General features: G+C 40.8%; 1 protein-coding gene across 2 annotated transcripts in view; it reads left to right on the top strand.

The window, feature by feature from the left end:
* LOC311241537 (transmembrane protein 87A) overlaps positions 1-19,316 on the top strand; it is a 164,254-nt gene that overhangs the window by 70,619 nt on the left and 74,319 nt on the right. Inside the window, exons 7-11 of one of the 2 annotated variants that reach the window (XM_084330386.1) lie at positions 1,658-1,720; positions 2,652-2,775; positions 5,119-5,180; positions 17,176-17,359; positions 17,779-17,878. In XM_084330386.1, the coding sequence (XP_084186512.1) occupies positions 1,658-1,720; positions 2,652-2,775; positions 5,119-5,180; positions 17,176-17,359; positions 17,779-17,878 (533 nt within the window). Of the gene's footprint in view, positions 1-1,657; positions 1,721-2,648; positions 2,776-5,118; positions 5,181-17,175; positions 17,360-17,778; positions 17,879-19,316 lie in introns of both variants that reach the window. The other variant, XM_084330385.1, reaches the window with a different exon arrangement.

The following is a 19,316-nucleotide window of genomic DNA, read 5'->3' as shown; positions in this document are numbered from 1 at the left end:
TTATTAGATGGTGTGAAGGAGAACAGGGTGGGGGTCTTTCTATACCTCTACCTCACTCTCTCTCTCTCTCTCTCTCTCTCTCTCTCTCTCTCCCTCCCTCCCTCTCTCTTCCTTTTTTTCTTTCTATCACTCTCCCGTTCGGAGGTGTGTGTCGCGCGGACTTCCGTGCGGCAGGTCCCCCCCCCCCCCCAAGTGCCCCCTCTCTCTCCCTCCCTCCCTCTCTCTTCCTTTTTTTCTTTCTATCACTCTCCCGTTCGGAGGTGTGTGTCGCGCGGACCTCCGTGCGGCAGGTCCCCCCCCCCCCCCCAAGTGCCCCCTCTCTCTCCCTCCCTCCCTCTCTCTTCCTTTCTCTCGGCTCCCTCTCGGCTCTCTCTTCCTCTCGGCCCCGCAGCCCCACTCGCTGTCTAGTCTAGGTAGAATGGGGGCGGGCATTAGCTCCAACCACAGAGCCAATCGCATCACTGTGTCTATCCACAGCGCTCAGTGACGTGCTCAGGGACTTCAAATCAAAATGACCCGATTTACTAGAGGCACAGAGGGGGTGGGCTGAAACGGAGCAATTCGCCAATATGGTATTTAGACCCTAAAACACATTGATACGAACTCCTATTACTATAATACAATGCTAGAGACTGAAAAATGACATTTATAATGCATGGGACCTTTAATGTATCTCTTTCTTTCTCACTCTCCCTCTCTCTGTGTCTTAATGTATCTCTCTCTCTCTGTCGTAATTAAGCATTACATCATGCGCAGGAGTGTGTTATACGAATTAGATCATGCCTAGGGGTGTTGGGTCCAAGGCGTTAGCCGAGGGTCGTTAGACCCCCATATGCATGATCTAATTCATATAACACGACAACTTCAAGTGATGTAATGTCTTTTATACAATGGCCGAATTCATCCAACCTTATTGCTATACAATAAACACACAGTAATTGAAGCATAATGGAGATTTATTCACAAAACCATCCGCAGAAAAAGTAGGTCCAAAAAAAATTATGAAAAGTTGCCTCCGTGTCTAGAAGCAGGTGCGGTGCTTCAAAGCATGCCATCTAACAACAAACTTCATATAAATCCTGCGATGTATTATTGTTTTGATAATGGGTCATGACAAACCAATTACATAATCCAACATTGTGTAAACAACTAACTTCCAGTTAACGGTATCTTTTTTTAATTATTCGTTACGAATATATCCATACTTCCATTGTGTCCAGGACATCCAGTGAAATCGCTTCGTGCGACAGTGTCCTTTTGCAGAGGCAGGTTGCTACAAAGCATGCCATCTAACAGTGAAGTTACCGGTTGTTAGTTGATTGATTGATTGAAAATTTTATTAACAGATTGCAGAATGGGTACAATACAGTACAGCTCAATTACATAATCCAACATTGTGTAAGCAACTAACACATTCCACGTGACTTTATCGTTTTTGAATGAGTCGTTATGACGATATCAATACATCCATTCATAAAGATTATTGTCCGCCATCTTGGTTTCATTCATAAAAACACGAACGGCGGAGTGATTCGGAAAAAAGGTAATTCGGTTGTGGGCGGGTTCGAGTGTGTTATGAGAAATAACAACGTCTGAAAGAAGTGTTTCAGCCAATCAGAATCAAGAAATGTGCATGCCATTGTTTAATGTCTCTCAGGTTGCAACAGAGAAGGAGCAGGCAGTACAGTCTGAGGGGAAGAATGCTGTGGTTCCTAAAGAGGTCAGTTACTAATACCCTGTTGCCATGGTAACAGTAGTACTACAGTAGTATCCATGGTAACAGCAGTACTACAGTAGTATCCATGGTAACATTACTACTACAGTAGTATCCATAGTAGCATCAGTACTACAGTAGTATCCATGGTAACAGCAGTACTACAGTTTTAGCCATGGTAACAGCAGTACTACAGTATTAGCCATGGTATCATTAATACTACAGTGGTAGCTACTACATTACATTAATACTGCAGTGGTAGCCACAGCAGTACTACAGTGGTATCCATGGTAACAACAGTACTACAGTATTAGCCATGGTAACAGTAGTACTACAGTGGTATCCATGGTAATAGCAGTACTGCAGTAGTGTCCATGGTAACATTAGTACTACAGTGGTAGCCATGATAACATTAGTACTACAGTAGTATCCATAGTAACAGCAGTACTACATTAGTAGCCATAGTAACAGCAGTACTAGAGTAGTATCCATGGTAACAGAAGTACTAGTAGTAGCCATGGTAACAGCAGTACTACAGTAATAGCCATGGTAACATTAGTACTACAGTGGTAGCCATGGTAACATTAGTACTACAGTGATATCCATGGTAACATTAGTACTACAGTAGTAGCCATGGTAACATTAGTACATAGTGGTAGTCATGGTAACATTAGTACTACAGTGGTAGTCATGGTAACATTAGTACTACAGTGGTAGCCATGGTAACATTAGTACTACAGTTACTACAGTGGTAGCCAAGGTAACATTAGAACTACAGTGGTAGCCATGGTAGAATGTTTTGTTTTTATCTTTATATTATCATGTGATACTAATGTTGTTTGACGTTGTTTGTGTGTGTGTGTGTGTGTGTGTGTGTGTGCGCGTGTGTGTGTGTGTATGTGTGTGTGTGTGTGTGTGTGTGTGTGTGTCCCAGCAGGCAGAGAGACAGAGAGGTTTTGACTCTGTGGCAGAGAGCTGGGATGATGGGCCCTACATGTTTATATTACACATCAAAGAGATCGACCCCCCCAGCCCCTCCCCCACACCATGGGGGATACAACGTAATGACACACACACACACACATACTGACTAACACATACGCACACACACACACTGACTAACACATGTACACACACACACTGACTAACACGCGTACGTACATATGTGCGTACACACACACACTCACAACACCATGGAGCAGTGGTTCCCAACCTTTTTCCCCCCAGGGACCCCCAAACATCTCTGATGAAATTCGCGGACCCCCTCCTAATAAGATACCATAAAATACTTTTTTTTTTTCATTTTAATAACAAACTGCTTATACACAGGCATATGCATCACAATTAGACCCACTATGCTTCTTTGACTTGTGCCTTCAATCAACAAATCTCATCTTGCACCATATGCATTTCAAAATGTTTGGCCAATATTCAAATGCTGTATTCATCCTCTCAAATCAGGCCCTAATGGTGAACGGTTTGCATTTATGGAACAAATCAATGCAACAAATTAAACTAAATATGAGACAGGAAATTCCAATCAGTAGCAGAGAGAATCTGTCCTAGCTGGGTTTAATACCTTTTTTTGTCATTTTAATAACAAACTGCTTATACACAGGCATATGCATCACAATTAGACCCACTATGCTTCTTTAACTTGTGCCTTCAATCAACAAATCTCATCTTGCACCATATGCATTTCAAAATGTTTGGCCAATATTCAAATCCTGTATTCATCCTCTCAAATCAGTCCCTAATGGTGAACAGTTTGCATTTATGGAACAAATCAATGCAACAAATTAAACTAAATATGAGACAGGAAATTCCAATCAGTAGCAGAGAGAATCTGTCCTAGCTGGGTTTAATACCTTTTTTTTGTCATTTTAATAACAAACTGCTTATACACAGGCATATGCATCATAATTAGACCCACTATGCTTCTTTGACTTGTGCCTTCAATCAACAAATCTAATCTTGCACCATATGTATTTCAAAATTTTGGCCAATATTCAAATCCTGTATTCATCCTCTCAAATCAGGCCCTAATGGTGAACGGTTTGCATTTATGTTGAATGAAGTAAGAATCCACTGCAGTAAAAATATCCTCACCTCGAGTGGTGGTAGTAAGGTTGACTGACATGAGAATGTCCTGCTTCAGATCCTCATTTTCAATATATTGCACATAAACGATGAGCACAGCCTCGTCTGCGACAGTTGTAGTTTCATCAAGTTGTATGGCAAATGGACCCTTTCTAAGCTTTTCTGACAGCTGCTGCTCGCAATCACTTGACATCTTATCAATTCGGTCTTTCACTACATTGTTCGAGAGTGGTACTGATTTTAGTTTATCCGCCACCTGTGGGCCGCACAGTTTCTAAACCATTTTGATGCAGGCTGGTTTGATGAGCTGCTCGCCAATATTGTGCGGTTTCTTTGCTTTTGCAATTAAAAGCGAACACTCAAAGGAGGCTTCGGTAGCCGTCTGTAAATCACTGCCACCCCTGCTCCACGCTACTCTAACATCAACAGGCTTGTTCGCCTTGAGAGACTGTTCTTTCCTCCGAAAAAAGTCTGGATCCTTCCCAACGGTTTCTGGGTGCTTAGACGCCTGATGTCTCTTCAGCTTGCTGGGCTTCAGGCTCGAGTTTGCCAACTTTTCTCCACAAATCACACACTCAGGTCGTTTGTCTGGTCCCTCAGTGAAGCCCATGGTGATGTAATTTTCGCGATTGCTGTAGGTCCTAACTTTTTTTGCAGATGAGCTACCGTCATCTCCTTTTCGTTTGTCACACATTTTCGCCTCTGGCGGCTGACTGCAGACGAGCCGAGAAAGTTAACTAGCGTGCTAGGCTAGCTACAGAAAGTGATACAGTCAACTGATTCGCGTTTTAGCGGCTACCCGGTAGCCTACTGTTAACGTTCAAAAATCATGTCTAGATGTTTATTTATTTATCTTTATTTTTTATTGTAGTGGAGAGACTATTCATGCTTCTGATGATAAAAATATGCTAATAATTTTTTTTTTTAATTTTAAATTTTAAAAATTAAAAAAAAAAATTAAAAAAAAAGACCTCAAATCATCTGTGGTCTGGCGGACCCCCTGCGCCCCCTGGCGGACCCCAGGGGGTCCGCGGACCCCAGGTTGGGAATCACTGCCATGGAGGATACAACGTAATGACACACACACACACACATACTGACTAACACACACACACACACACACACACACACACACACACACACTGACTAACATGTATATACACACACACACACACACACACTGACTCACACACGTGTACACACACACACACCCTACACCATGGAGGATACAGTGTAATGATACACACACTAACACACACAACAATGTATTTGTACCCAGTCTAACTGTGTCTATGTGTCTCCAGTTCAGATCAGTATGAAAGGCCCTCATGACTACATCTCAGCTTCAGAGTGGCCTCTCATGGTGGTGAGAACACATGACCACTGTACTGTTGTTCAACCCTAACCCTAACACATGACCACTGTACTGTTGTTCAACCCTGACCCTAACACATCGCTGTACTGTTGTTCAACTCTGACCCTAACACATGACCGCTGTACTGTTGTTCAATCTGACCCTAACACATGACTGCTGTACTGTTGTTCAATCTGACCCTAACACATGACTGCTGTACTGTTGTTCAACCCTGACCCTAACACATGACCGCTGTACACTTGTTCAAACCTGACCCTAACACATGACCGCTGTACTGTTATTCAACCCTGACCTTAACACATGACTGCTGTACTGTTGTTCAATCTGACCCTCATAAAAAACACATAAATCAAATCAAATCAAATTTATTTGTAAGGCCCGACAACACACGTTAATGTCCCCATGGGCCGGACACGTCTTCTTTAAACGAGTCAAGAAGAGACATCACAATAAATCAAGAACAAAACAAAAACAGCATGAAGTCCAAAAGAATTTAAATAAATTAAATAAATGAATGCAACACTCCCAGACATACCCCACGCGAAGGTAAGGAAAAACTCACTAAAACCTAGCAATAGGAAAAAATGCACCACATGCAATGTGGAGGAGAGAAACCTTAGAAGGGCCGTTCAAGGGGGGATCTCCCTTCTTAGATGTCGGTGATAGTAGTGTTGCAATAAAACAGGTGAGACAGTTGGTAAGCATGCACACATGTGTAATGAAACACAGATAAGTGCATGCAATAGCAACTGAACATTTTGAAAGATTGAAAAATAGAGCTGATGGCGGATCTATTTGAGGCATGGGGGTGGCGCAGAGAGGGTCGCATCCTTCCGGTCATCATCACGGGACGTCCACCACTCCGGTCATCACCACGAGACAGCCACTCACAGGGAGACGGGACAGGCGTTAGACAGTTTGCGTGATTGGGATGGGCGGACATAGCAATAGATACATGTGGTAAGCATATATGTGAATAGAATAGATATATGTAGTAAGCATATTATGTGAATAGAATAGAAGTACTTAACCCAGCAATGAACTCAACGTCTAAACCACGTTGACAGACCACGGACAGAAGACGGTAAGAAGCAGATCCATGGCCTCGGTGGTGCACGTCACTGCAATCTTGGCCAAGACCCCGAGACATCCACCACCTTGGTCAACACTACGAGGCAACCACTCAGAGAGATGGGGAGATGGGGGGGGGGGGGGGGGGAGGGGGATTGGGGGGGGGGGGGTAGAGAGTTCCCATGTTTGTAGTGGGCGGAGATGGAGCAATAAATACATGTAGTGAGCATATGCATACATGGTGACAGTAGAATCAAAGTATATAAGAAAATTGTGAAATTAAGTAATAGATGGAACTAAGAACTACTGCAAGCGTATGTATACAGGATGAGATACAAGACAATGGCTCAGGGCCATATGCCCCGGGGGCAGGAGGAACCACTCGGAATTGGTCAGGGCAGAGCAGGTAAGGTTCAGCGCTGCAGGCCAGACAGAAGGGGGTATGAAGCTGTTCCATGGGACCGGTTGAGATGGAGACAGAGGTTAAAAAGGTTCTCCCATGTCTGCAGAAAAGCAGACATGGGAGCAAATAGACATCCTAACTAAACTTGACAGATTAATCTAAGGGTCAGTCCCTGACCAGGTGAGATCAGGGTAGGTTGAAGGAGAGAGAGAAAAGATGGGTCTTAAGCAGGGATTTAAAAGCTTCAACAGAGCAGGCACCCCTGACGATGGCAGGTAATTTGTTCCACAGGTAGGGAGCGCGGTAGACAAAGGCTCTGTGGCAGACGGATTTCTTTTTAACCCTAGGAATCGATAGAAGCCCCGCATTTTGTGAGCGCAGAGCACGAGCGGGCGAGTATCGAGAAATGAGATCGGATAGACAGAGCGGTGCGAGCCCATACAAATTTTTGTAGGTGAGACTTCCGGTTTGAGATGTTCGGGTAAGCGACCATAGAAAAGAGCTCCCGGTCAAAGAATATCGAAAAAAGGAAGTAAAACTATCTAGAACAAAATAAAAGGTGACAATTCAAGGATATAAGAGAAAAGGAAGGATGAACACAAGAAAAAGCGAGAGAAAAGGGACCCCAGAAGAAGTACAAACACCGGAGGAAAGTTATCAACACGAGGAGGTGGCGCAGGAGGTAATTCAAGCTAGCATGACGCAGGGCGACAGACCAGAGATACCCACCTGGGTAGCGGAGCTACAAGCTAGCATACAGACTAGCATACAAGCTAGCGCAATAGCTAACCAACAAGCTAGCGCAATAGCTAACCAAGCTAACACGCAGAGCATTCGGAGCGACATCGACAGACTCAGGAAAGAATTAAAGAAGGGTCAGGACGAGCTCAGAGAAGAAATAAATAAGAGACTCGAGACAATTTATGGAAAACTACAGGAACAAGAGAAAGATATAAGGATGCTAGAAGGAAGGACAGCTGAAACGGAGGAATGGAATACAGAAATACAAGAAATTCTAAAGGCGACGCTCGAACAACAAAATATGTTGAGAGAAAAGCTAACAGACTTGGAGGGGAGGTTGAGGAGAAATAATATACGAATATGGGGACTGAGAGAAGGTATAGAAGGAGACTCGATGACCAAATATGTAGACAACCTAATTCGAGGAAAACTGGAAGTGTCAGACCTTACCAAGATAGAGATTGTATGTAAATCAGACAGGGATAGCAGTGGCTACAACCACAAATATAATTGTATGTGACATGGGTAGAACGGGAGAACATGTGGAAAAGAAATATGACACAAGTTAAGGGTATCAAAATTATGTCGCTGAATGTGAATGGTATGAATAATCCGATTAAAAGGAGTAAGGTGATGACGAAACTTAAGAAAGAAGAGGCGCAGGTTATCTTCTTACAAGAAACACATCTAATATCACAAGAACATGAAAAGCTGAAGAGATTCGGGTATGAGAATCTGTTTTATAGTTATTTTAAACAGAACCTTAGAAGAGGAGTAGCTATACTAATTAAGAACACAGTGAAGTTTGAAATGATCAGGGAAATAAGGGATAAAGAGGGGAGGTATGTAATGGTCAAGGGGAAAATGGAAGGTCAAATGGTAACTCTAGTGAATGTACAGTATATGCTCCACCAGAAAGTGAGAAATATTATTTGAAACAATCTTTGATATCATAGCAATGGAAGGGGAAGGGGTCCTAATCTGTACAGGTGATTTTAATGTAGTACTGAACTATGACATAGACACGACAAGCACAAAGAAATGGAGGACAAACATTATCAAATATATGAATATACAAATGGCAGAATTAGGAATCATGGATATATGGAGAGAAATGCACACACTAGATACAGAATACACACATTATTCGCATCCACACACAACATATTCAAGGATAGACTATTTTCTCATGACAACAGGGGACAGATACAGGGTAGAAGACTGCAGGATAGGGGTGACGGACATATCAGACCATAGCGCAATATATCTGACAGTGAATCTTAAAAGTAGGCGGAGAAATACAATTTGGAGACTGAATGTAGGACTATTAAATAATAAAGGTTTGGTTAATGAAGTAAAAGGGGACATAATTAGATACAGAGAAGAAAATGATAATGGAGAGGTAGACCCAAACATTTTATGGGATGCACTAAAGGTAGTAATACGTGGAAAATTGATAGCAAAGACAGCATTACTCATGAAGGCCAGAATAGAGACATACCAGAACTTGATAAAGAAACTGAAAGAATTAGAGAAAGAACACCAAAGCTCAAAGAACCAAAAGACACTTAGAAAGGTAAAGGAAGTTAGAGGAAAGATAAACAAAGAACTGCTGACAGAAATAGAGAAGAAAGCTAGATACATGAAACAGACATACTATGAAGGAGGACCGAGAGCGACCAGACTTTTAGCTAGACGAATCAGGACACAACAAAAACTGAACACAATACACACAATAAGGGACACGAACACAAACAAAATACTAAGAGAACCAGCTGAAATAGAGAAGACATTTGAAGAATACTATAAGAAACTATACACGCAACCGATAGCGGCAGGAGAAGAGGAGATAGAGAATTTTTTAGGAAAATTAGATCTACCATCGATAGGGAAGGAACAGAACGAAATATTAAATGCAGAGATTACAGAACAAGAAGTGGGGAATGCGATCAGTAAAGCAAAGAGCAGTAAGTCACCGGGTAGCGACGGATTCCCCTTTGAATTCTACAAAACATTTAGACAGGAACTGAGCCCCATATTAGAAGCAGCATTCAGACACACAATGAAAGAAGGCACAATGCCACCTTCATGGAAAGAAGCCATAATTACTACAATTCCCAAAGAAGGGAAAGATAGAGAACTATGTAGCAGTTTCAGACCTGTGTCCATACTTAATGTAGATTACAAGATGTATACATCAATAATATCCAAAAGATTTGAGACATTTATGACAGATATTATAGATGAGGACCAGACCGGATTCATTAAAGGAAGGCAGACACAGGATAACATAAGGAAGACAGTGCAGGTGGTAGAGGAGATACAAAAGGAAGGAGGAAGTGCAGTATTAGTTAGCCTAGATGCAGAAAAAGCATTCGACAGTGTAAGCTGGATATTTCTATATAAAGTATTGGAGAAATTTGCATTAGACAAAAACGCTATGAAAACAATTAGGGCATTATATCAAGAACCGACGGCAAGGATTAAGGTAAATGGTAGTCTGACGGACCGGATTAAACTAGAGAGAGCTACCAGACAGGGTTGTTGTCTTTCGCCGACGCTCTTCGATGTATTCATCGAACCACTGGCTCAACTAATTAGACAGACCAAAGACATCAAAGGGGTGGAGATAAGGGGAACAGAACATAAATTGGGACTGTTCGCAGATGACGTGATAGTATATATGAAACAACCAGACATAAGCTTTCCGACACTGATGGATTTACTGACAGAATATGGATATTACTCAGGGTATAGACTCAACGTGACGAAGACACAGACTTCGTCATGCCAACGATAGAGATCAAAGAAAAATACAAAATTAAATGGGACATGGACAGGATCAAGTACTTAGGGGTGAACATTACAAGAGGGGTGGAGCGGCTATACGAGGCAAACTATACACAGATTAATCAGAAAATCAAGAGAGACCTAGAAAGATGGACAGTAATGCCCCTAGATTTCAGCTCAAGGATCAAAATCATTAAGATGAACATATTACCAAGGTTATTATACCTATTTCAGTCTTTACCTATATTAATACCAAAAAAAACTATTCAGAGAATGGGATAGACAGATATCAAGATTTATTTGGGGGGGGGGAAAGGCCAAGGATCAGATATGTGACTCTACAACTACCAAAGGAGAAAGGAGGAATGGCAGTACCCAGTTTAGAAGGCTATTACTATGCAGCACAGCTTAGGACAGTAGCATGCTGGTGCAATGTGAATTATGAAGCCAAATGGAAAGATATAGAAACCAAAAGACAGGGATTCGAAGTGCAGGCACTAATAGGAGATAGGGAGCTGTTCAGAAGACAGGAACAACTACTGGACCCAATTACCAAATTCACTATAAACATATGGAACACAATAGTAAAGAAATACAAGCTAGAAAAAGAATCCAAGATACTGAGATGGATAACACACGACAACAAATTCAAACCAGGGATAGACGACCATGGGTTCAAAAGATGGGGGGGGGGGGGGGGGGTAACAGCAATATGTACAATGATAGAAGGAGGGGAGATGCAGAAGAAAGATTCGGACTAGAGAATAGAGACCACTTTAGATATTTACAGATTAGAGATTACTATAACAAAGCAATAAAACAAGACAGAGACAAATAACAGAATGGGGTAATTAGGATAATGGTAAAATCATATGAAGGAAGGAACGGGAGGGTTATATCAGCACTATATCAGGCAATAATGGACAGTAAGGGAATTACAACCTTGTATGTAAAAGAAAAGTGGGAGAAAGAGTTAGAAATAGAGATAACAGAGGAGGAATGGTATAACACACATGTAAGATACAACAATCAACCACAGGATCAAGGATATGGAGGGAGTTTGGGTGGAAAAACATAATTAGATTCTTTATAACACCAGAAATACAGGGCAATTACACACCAGCACAGAAACCATGTTGGAGAAAATGTGGACAAGAAGTAGCGAATCACACACATATTCTGGGGATGTCAGAAAATTTGAGTCAAAATGGGAAAAGTGGGAGGAATATAGGAAGAAAAAGAACAACATCACAGAAGAATGAAAAGGAAACAAGAAAATAAATGTAAATGTAAATAAACAATGTAAATATAGAATGGACCCATTTCACCCTTTTTTCTTTTCTCATTTTTGTCTATTTGTTTTTTATTTTTATTTATTTTTGATACTATGTCTTTATAATTTTGTATGTTGAACTGTATTGTCTATGTTGTTGAAAAAAAAAAAAAAATATTAAGTTAAAAAAAAAATGTTGTAGGTGAGGAGTAGCACTTTAAAGTCAGATTTGGCTTGAATAGGAAGCCAGTGTAAGGCGGACAAAACTGGTGTGATGTGATCAAATTTTCTAGTTTTAGTTAGTATCCGTGCAGCCGCATTTTGCACGGCTTGAAGATTTTTGATGCTTGAATTAGGTAGTTACAGTAGTCTAGACGTGATGAGACAAAAGCATGAATTAGGGTTTCAGCATCAGCCAGAGTTAAAATGGGGCGAATTTTTGCGATATTACGAAGATGAAAGAAGGCAATTTTGGTGAAATTTTTTACGTGTGCATTAACCCTTTCAGTGCCACGGACGACATATCTCGTTTTATCAGCCCGCCCGTTGAATGCCCACAACGACAAATATCGTTTTATTCTTTTATTAGCAATCTGAATTCATATTTCATCAACCGAGTCTCCCGTTGGTACACTACAGGAGCTCAGATTGGAAAAAAGCACCCCCTATCGTCTATCCCTGTGTAACTGCAGGTCAATCGCTTAGACTGACCTGGGATGTGTAGATCTCTGGGGGGGGAGCCAACTCGCTCCTTGTGCTGGCGAGAAGTGTGATCAAGAGGGATCTGCTCGCGGGACGGGAATCAGCCTGGAATATATATTCACAGCAGCCAATAATCAATCAATAAGCGTGATCAATATTTGGAATGGCGATCAGGAATTGGAATAATCTTTTTGGAGAACATCTGATCTGAGGTAAGGAATCTATTTGACCAGTCTTGGGATAATCAGAGTTGTATTCGCTGAGATCTCAGCGTTTGCCCTATGTGTGATGTGGCAATCGCTGATGAGGAAATAAGAGAATCGATTTTTCAGCTCGCGTCTATAGCGTGCATTAGTGCACTGCAACCTTGCCCAGGCCCGACGGGGCCCGGCCCGGCGGGTTCGGGCTGGGTAGGGCTTTTTTTTTAATAAATTATTCGGGCTCGGCCGGTCCCGGGCACTGCCGTTTTTTTTTTTTTTTTTTATGTATATTGCTTTTTTTTTCTTCATATAACTAGGGTTATAGGATAACCTTCGTTTTCCTTAAGATTCGTTTTCTCTTTTGCGCCAAGCTGTCATCAGAGAAACATTTGGATGTAATTACCGCAGCGCGCAGGGAGAACTCAGGCCGGAGACAACTCGATTGGTTGTGTTGGAATATAGCCAGTTGGCGAACGTTTTATTTGTACTTGGATGTATGTAGCCGTTTGGCGAAGTTTTGTTAAAGTTGTTCAACACGTTGCTGACGTCATGGTGAGTGATGTTTATTATTTGCTGGGTCGCTACCTGTTTTGTTGTGCTTTTCATTAGGTTGCTCTGCTCGAAATCTGATTTCTGTTTGTTTGTATAGTGACTGAGTAGGCTATTGTGTGTCGTGTGTGTGTGTGTGCGTGTGTGTCAAAGAAGATTCTATAGCCTTCAATACGTTTTACGAGGCTGCTCTATAAGCGAGCACTGGGAGGGAGGCATAAATGCTTCTTAGTTTTCAGCGTGATATGCGTTATTTAGGCAGACCTATTGGACATTTTCGTTTTTGTTTATTTATTAAGTTAATATATAAAGTGTTTAGAATATTTAAAACAAATACAAAAAAAATTATATTTTAATAATAATAATAATAATTTTTTTTCGGGTTTTCACGCGGGCTAGGGCTTAAAATATTATTTACAGTCGGGCTTATTTTCGGGCAGGGCCTGAAGTTCACGGGCTCGGGCAGGGCTCGGGCTTTATTTCAAGGCCCTTGCAGACCACTAGCGTGCATACGTACACATATACTATCGATAATCTAGCGTTTATTTGAAAACTATTCATAAATAGGCCGAAAAATGACAACGTTTTTGTGTATTCTAGAATATTCCAGTAAATGTCTTTTTATCATGGAATCTTTATATTTTCCTTGAAAACGAGGGCTTTTCAAAATGCTATAAAACGAAAATGAAACGATAAAAAAACAATCCGCTTAGACAATGTTGACTGCAAACGAGTCATTGATAAGCTTAATCAAGGGTTCTGAAAGTGTTAAAGGAGAGGGAGGAATAAAAAATGACTCAGAGTTTTTTTATGGTGGAGCCTTGAGATGCATGACAAGTATCAAAGTTGAGGGAGATGTCCTCAAACAGGCCTCTGTGGTTTGGTGGTCCAGTGATTAAGGGGAACTATCTTATAAATGGCCTTTTTCAGTGTTTAGCATTGTTTCCTAGCTAGCTGGACTTATATTAATATGATCTATGTCTCTAATTCTCATATTGGCGCATTCTTCCAATTCTCCTCTCACAATATTCACCCTCACTGAACTGAGTCATCTGAAAATGTGCTGATTTGTGATGTCAGAGAGACTCAGCTACATAATAATGTGGCCCCATGTGGCATCAGGCCACACAGTGGTTGGAGCCCAGGCTCAAAACGGCTTAAGATCTTGAGGTAGAAAAATGCTGTTTTTGAGTACTTGATTAGAAATACAAAACAATGAATAAAAAAAAAAAAAATTACAGAGGTGTTCCATAAACTCACAGGAATTGTGTAAAAGTGCCCAAATAGTGAAAGAAATAGTAAAATAGTTCCCCTTTAACATCTCAGTTGTATCTGCATTAAGGAGTAGAACGTTTTGCGACATCCACTTTTTAATGGTAAGCAGGCCTCAAGATTTTGTAATTGGGAGGAATCGTTTGGCTTAATAGGTATCAGTGGAGGCTGGTGACCAAATTTTTAGGTGAAGCACAAATTATTATATTATATTATATATTAAATTATATTTTTAAAACATCCCCCACTGTGTGTGTCAGTGGTCAGTGGACAGTACACAGATGAAAACATAATATTAATATACACTATATATTAATATTAATACCAACACCAATCAATCAATTAATTAATATTAATATTAATATCAATATACATACTAAAGCCTGTTCCACCCCAGGTGAAAATCCGCATAAAATGTATACCTAGGTAAATGGAATATTGCTCCACTTTTACAAGGGCTATTTGCATATTCTTGGTATCTAGGTACATCTATGGACCTCAGTGAATGTATTCACAGTGTCAGAAATATTGTGTCTATTACTAGGCTTGCTTAAATTGTGATGAAACAAAGGGAAATATGAATTATGATTTTTCTTTGCATCTTTGACAGTGAATAACACCATGATAATAATGACCAAACTTAAAAAACTACCACTGACCTCGTTCAGTACCCTCTTGAGATCATGTGTACAAAAAATCGAAGGAAATTAATAAAGGGAAGATTATCAAACCGAAGGTTCTGTATATACAGTACTGAATTCTTCCATCCGGACCAATGCAATTTGAAATATTATTATAGAATATAGAATATATGCTTATACATTACCTTATTATAGCCAATTCGCACATTTATATATATATACATATAGTATCTTTCAAATGCCCGAGTTCAATTTGGATTTAGTATCACCAGGCGTGCATAATAACAGATACTGATATCTACTGTAATCGACTGTACTTTTTTATTTCCCCCACAGTGTAACCGTTTTGAAACTAATTTCAGATCTAATTGTTCCTACATGTTAACAATAGTGAGGAAAAACTGACTGCGTTTCAATATTTGTCAAAAACGTTACCTTTTGTGGCTTATTATCGTGAATCATAACAATTATTGATATGATTCATTCAGAACGCTGAACTTTGAACCACCATAGTATGTGACAGGAAGTGTAGATCGAGAAATTACAACGCTGGCCGACAGCTATGAATGTCCTCTACAAAATGGCTGCAAAAAAACTACAATTCCCATGGTTAAAAATGGCCATTTCCGGTTCCGGCTTGGATAGACGATCGCAAATCGAAAACTTAAAACGATATAATGACACTTTGAACCTATTGCTAACCTATTGCCAACCTAACGTTTTACATTTTACATGCTTTTGTGACATGTTAGTGATGTTAATACTTGAAAGCGGTCCGAGAACTACAATGCCTGGCAATGTTTACTTCTGCATCTCACGCAACACACACAAGCCACCGGTCGTTTCAGACACAAACCCACACACAACAGACAAGATAGCAGTTCTCATTCATAAGAGCACACCAATGTTCCACCACATGAATCTCACCGTGACAAATCAGCAGAGCCACAGAGGCACTAGATCAGCCGTGCATCAGCAAAGTACGCTAGCCTAGCCACAAGCTAGCGGCAACATTCATTCATTCATTCACCACTAACACAGTGCACATGCAAATATTATCTGCAGGTTGCATTAGCAGCCAGCAGCCAACGTGATACATTACATCCAAGCTAGCGTGATAACGTTAGTAGTTATTAGCATCCAAGCTAGAAACTGCTAGGCTGCCTGCTTATGCTTACAGTACCTGCAATAATGTTGTCATCCTCCTGGACAGATAGACTTGTTAAATCATAATATCCACATGTGTGTTGTGCTGGTCCTCAGTAAATGTCCCGCTATTAATGTGCTAAATGTTAGATACACTAATATAGAGGTTTCGAACGTGGCTGCTCTCAGTGCTCTTTTAATAAAATGTTCAATCAATCAATCAATCCCGCGAGGGGAGAAACAGCTGTGTAGCTACAGAGCTGCAGTCGTAGGAGCCATACTCTGATTGGATTTGCAAGGCTGCCAATCATTCAACCTCCGTGTATTGGATGTCAAGGGCTGTCAATCATTAAATCCTCCATTCAATGGCAAGAGTTTAACTGCACAGACCGTGCTTAGATGAAGTTAATAGCCTATTTTGATAGGCTATTATTTATTATTTATTTAACATTGGGTCAACCTGTGAAGTATTCTGCACGAATATTACTGCAGTCATTACTGCAGTGCAGGCCTGCTCAGAGCTGTCAATTTTGGCCATTTTTGAAGAAAAAAAAATTCTCTGTCATATTTTTTTTACAGAGGAAAACTTTTCTAATAAAAATAATAATAATAATAATTAAAAAAAAATATATATATATATGTAAATTAATAATAATTATGAATTATGAGTGAATTTGTATTTCACGTGTTGTCATAGAGAAACCTCCAGTGATAGGTATGTATAATTGGGTGTCATCAGCGTAAAAATGAAAGTGTATGCCAAATTTGCGTATGATATTGCCGAGGGGTAGCATGTAAATCGAAAATAGCAAAGGGCCCAGAACAGAGCCTTGTGGGACACCGCATTGCACTGGGAGGGTCTCAAATGTTAAATCATTATAGACCACGCAGTGTGTTCTATCAGTTAAATAAGATTTAAACCAAGCGAGTGCGTGACCCTGAATGCCAACATGATTCTTTAGCCGACTCAGAAGAATCGAATGATCGACCGCTGTACTGTTGTTCAAGCCTGACCCTAACACATGATCACTGAACTATTGTTCAAGCCTAACCCTGACACATGACTGCTGTATTGTTATGCCACCATTGCCCTAACACATGACTGCTGTACTGTCTCTCTCTCTCTCTCTCTCTCTCTCTCTCTCTCTCTCTCTCTCTCTCTCTCTCTCTCTCTCTCTCTCTCTCTCCCTCTGTCTAGTTCTACATGATAATGTGTATAGTGTACGTATTACTGGCTGTGTTCTGGCTAGTACTGTCTGCCTGCTACTGGAGAGACCTTCTGAGGATCCAGTTCTGGATCGGAGGTGTGATCTTCCTGGGCATGTTGGAGAAGGCAGTTTACTATGCAGAGTACCAGAGCATCAGATATGATGGACTATCAGGTATGTAAAGTTGTAAAAAGAAGTCAGCACACCGTCTGCAGTGTTCCCAAGTTTAATTCAATTTAACACAACATTTCGGCCTGTGGCCTTCTTTAATTGTCACCAACATCTATCAGGTACACACACACACGCACACACACACACACACACACACACACACACACACACACACACACACACACACACACGCACACGCACACGCACACACACACACACACACACACACACACACGCACTCACACACACACACACACACACGCACTCACACACAAACACACACACTGGTATTTGTAGATCAGTGGTGTTTGTAGTCCATGCATCAGTGGTGTTTGTAGTTCTAACCATATGTATTGTGGTATTTGTAGTCCATGGAGCAGTGGTGTTTGTAGTTCTAACCGTATGTATTGTGGTATTTGTAGTTCATGGAGCAGTGGTCTTTGCGGAGGTGTTGTCGGCGGTGAAGAGGACTCTTGCCAGAGTGCTGGTCATCATCGCTAGTCTGGGATACGGCATCGTCAAGTAAGTCCTCCTCCCTTCCTCCACCCTCGTCTTTAAACGCTGTGTGATAATAGATGTGAACAATACACATCTTGTTACATGTCACAGATGCACCGGTGTCACTTTTATTTGACGGAAGTGTCGCTAACTCACTCACTTATTCCATTAATTAATTTAATAATTCACTCACACTTAGCTGCTCTGCTCTGCCCCTTCCTACCATCCTTCCTATGCTTCCTAACATCCGTTCCTATGCATCCTAACATGTTTTCTATGCTTCTTATAACTAGGGATGCTCGATATTGGCTTTTTTACCTATACCGATATTGTCCAACTCTTAATTTCCGATACCGATATCAACCGATACCGATATATGCAGGGTCCCCCCCCTTAACATTACATATTTCTTGTTGTGTAATTAACACAACATTATGCATACTTTTTACAATATATAAAATCAGAATTTGTTCTTACTTGCTTGCCTGGGTAAATAAAGGTTATAGAAATGTAAAAAAAAAGAAATATTGAAAACCGATACCGATATTTTCCGATATCACATTTTAACACTTTGGATGCCACGCCGTGTTTTCCTTTTTACCCCCTTGATGCCCAAACCCACTCCAATGTTAACTTAATATCGCCTAATCTATGTTTTAAATTATGGCTATGTGTCTAATCTGCCCGTTGCTTATCAAAGACTCATTTTCCAGTCAACATTGTCAAGGCAGATTGTTTTTTTTATCGCTTAATTTCCGTTTGATAGCATTTCGAAAATCACTCGTTTTCGTGGAAAAAACCACCCATTCTATAATAATCGCCTTTTACTGGAATATTCCAGAAAGTTGTCATTTGTCGGCCTATTTATGAATCGTTTTCAAATAAACGCTAGATGATCGATAGTATATGTGTGCGCATGCATGCTTGTGCCGCGCACTGATAATCGCTGCTCTTATTTCCTGATGGCTTTTACAGTGAAACAGCAATATCACATATAGTGGAAACGCTTATATATCCGTAAAAACGAGTCTGATTATCCTAAGACTGATAACATAGATTCCTTACCTGACATCAGATGGTAGCCAAATGGTATATTCCAATTCCTGATCACCATTAGAAAAAATCGATAATTGTATTGATCAACCGTGTATACAGTAGAACACATGATTCCCCGCGGCTCAGCGGCTCCAGAATGAACTCTGGTAACCCCGGCTGCATCAGTGAGATGTAAAATCTGGGGTGACTGTATATCCAACGGTAGGCTCGCTTGATGCAATATGATTTCAGATCGCGAATAAAAAAAAAAAAAAAGAGAATTCTCGTGAGTAAACCCGAGAAATCTCGGGCGTGGCGCTCAAAGTGTTAATGCCGATATCGGCCGATAATATCGTCGGTAGGCCGATAATATCGGACATCCCTACTTATAACCCTTCTGATGCTTCCTAGCATCCTTCCTATGCTT

Source organism: Notolepis coatsorum, assembly GCF_963971535.1.
Source record: "Notolepis coatsorum genome assembly, chromosome: 1".
Classification (NCBI taxonomy): Eukaryota; Metazoa; Chordata; class Actinopteri; order Aulopiformes; family Paralepididae; genus Notolepis; species Notolepis coatsorum.
The sequence above is the reverse complement of the archived record's forward strand: the minus strand, read 5'-3'. Positions and strand labels throughout refer to the sequence as shown.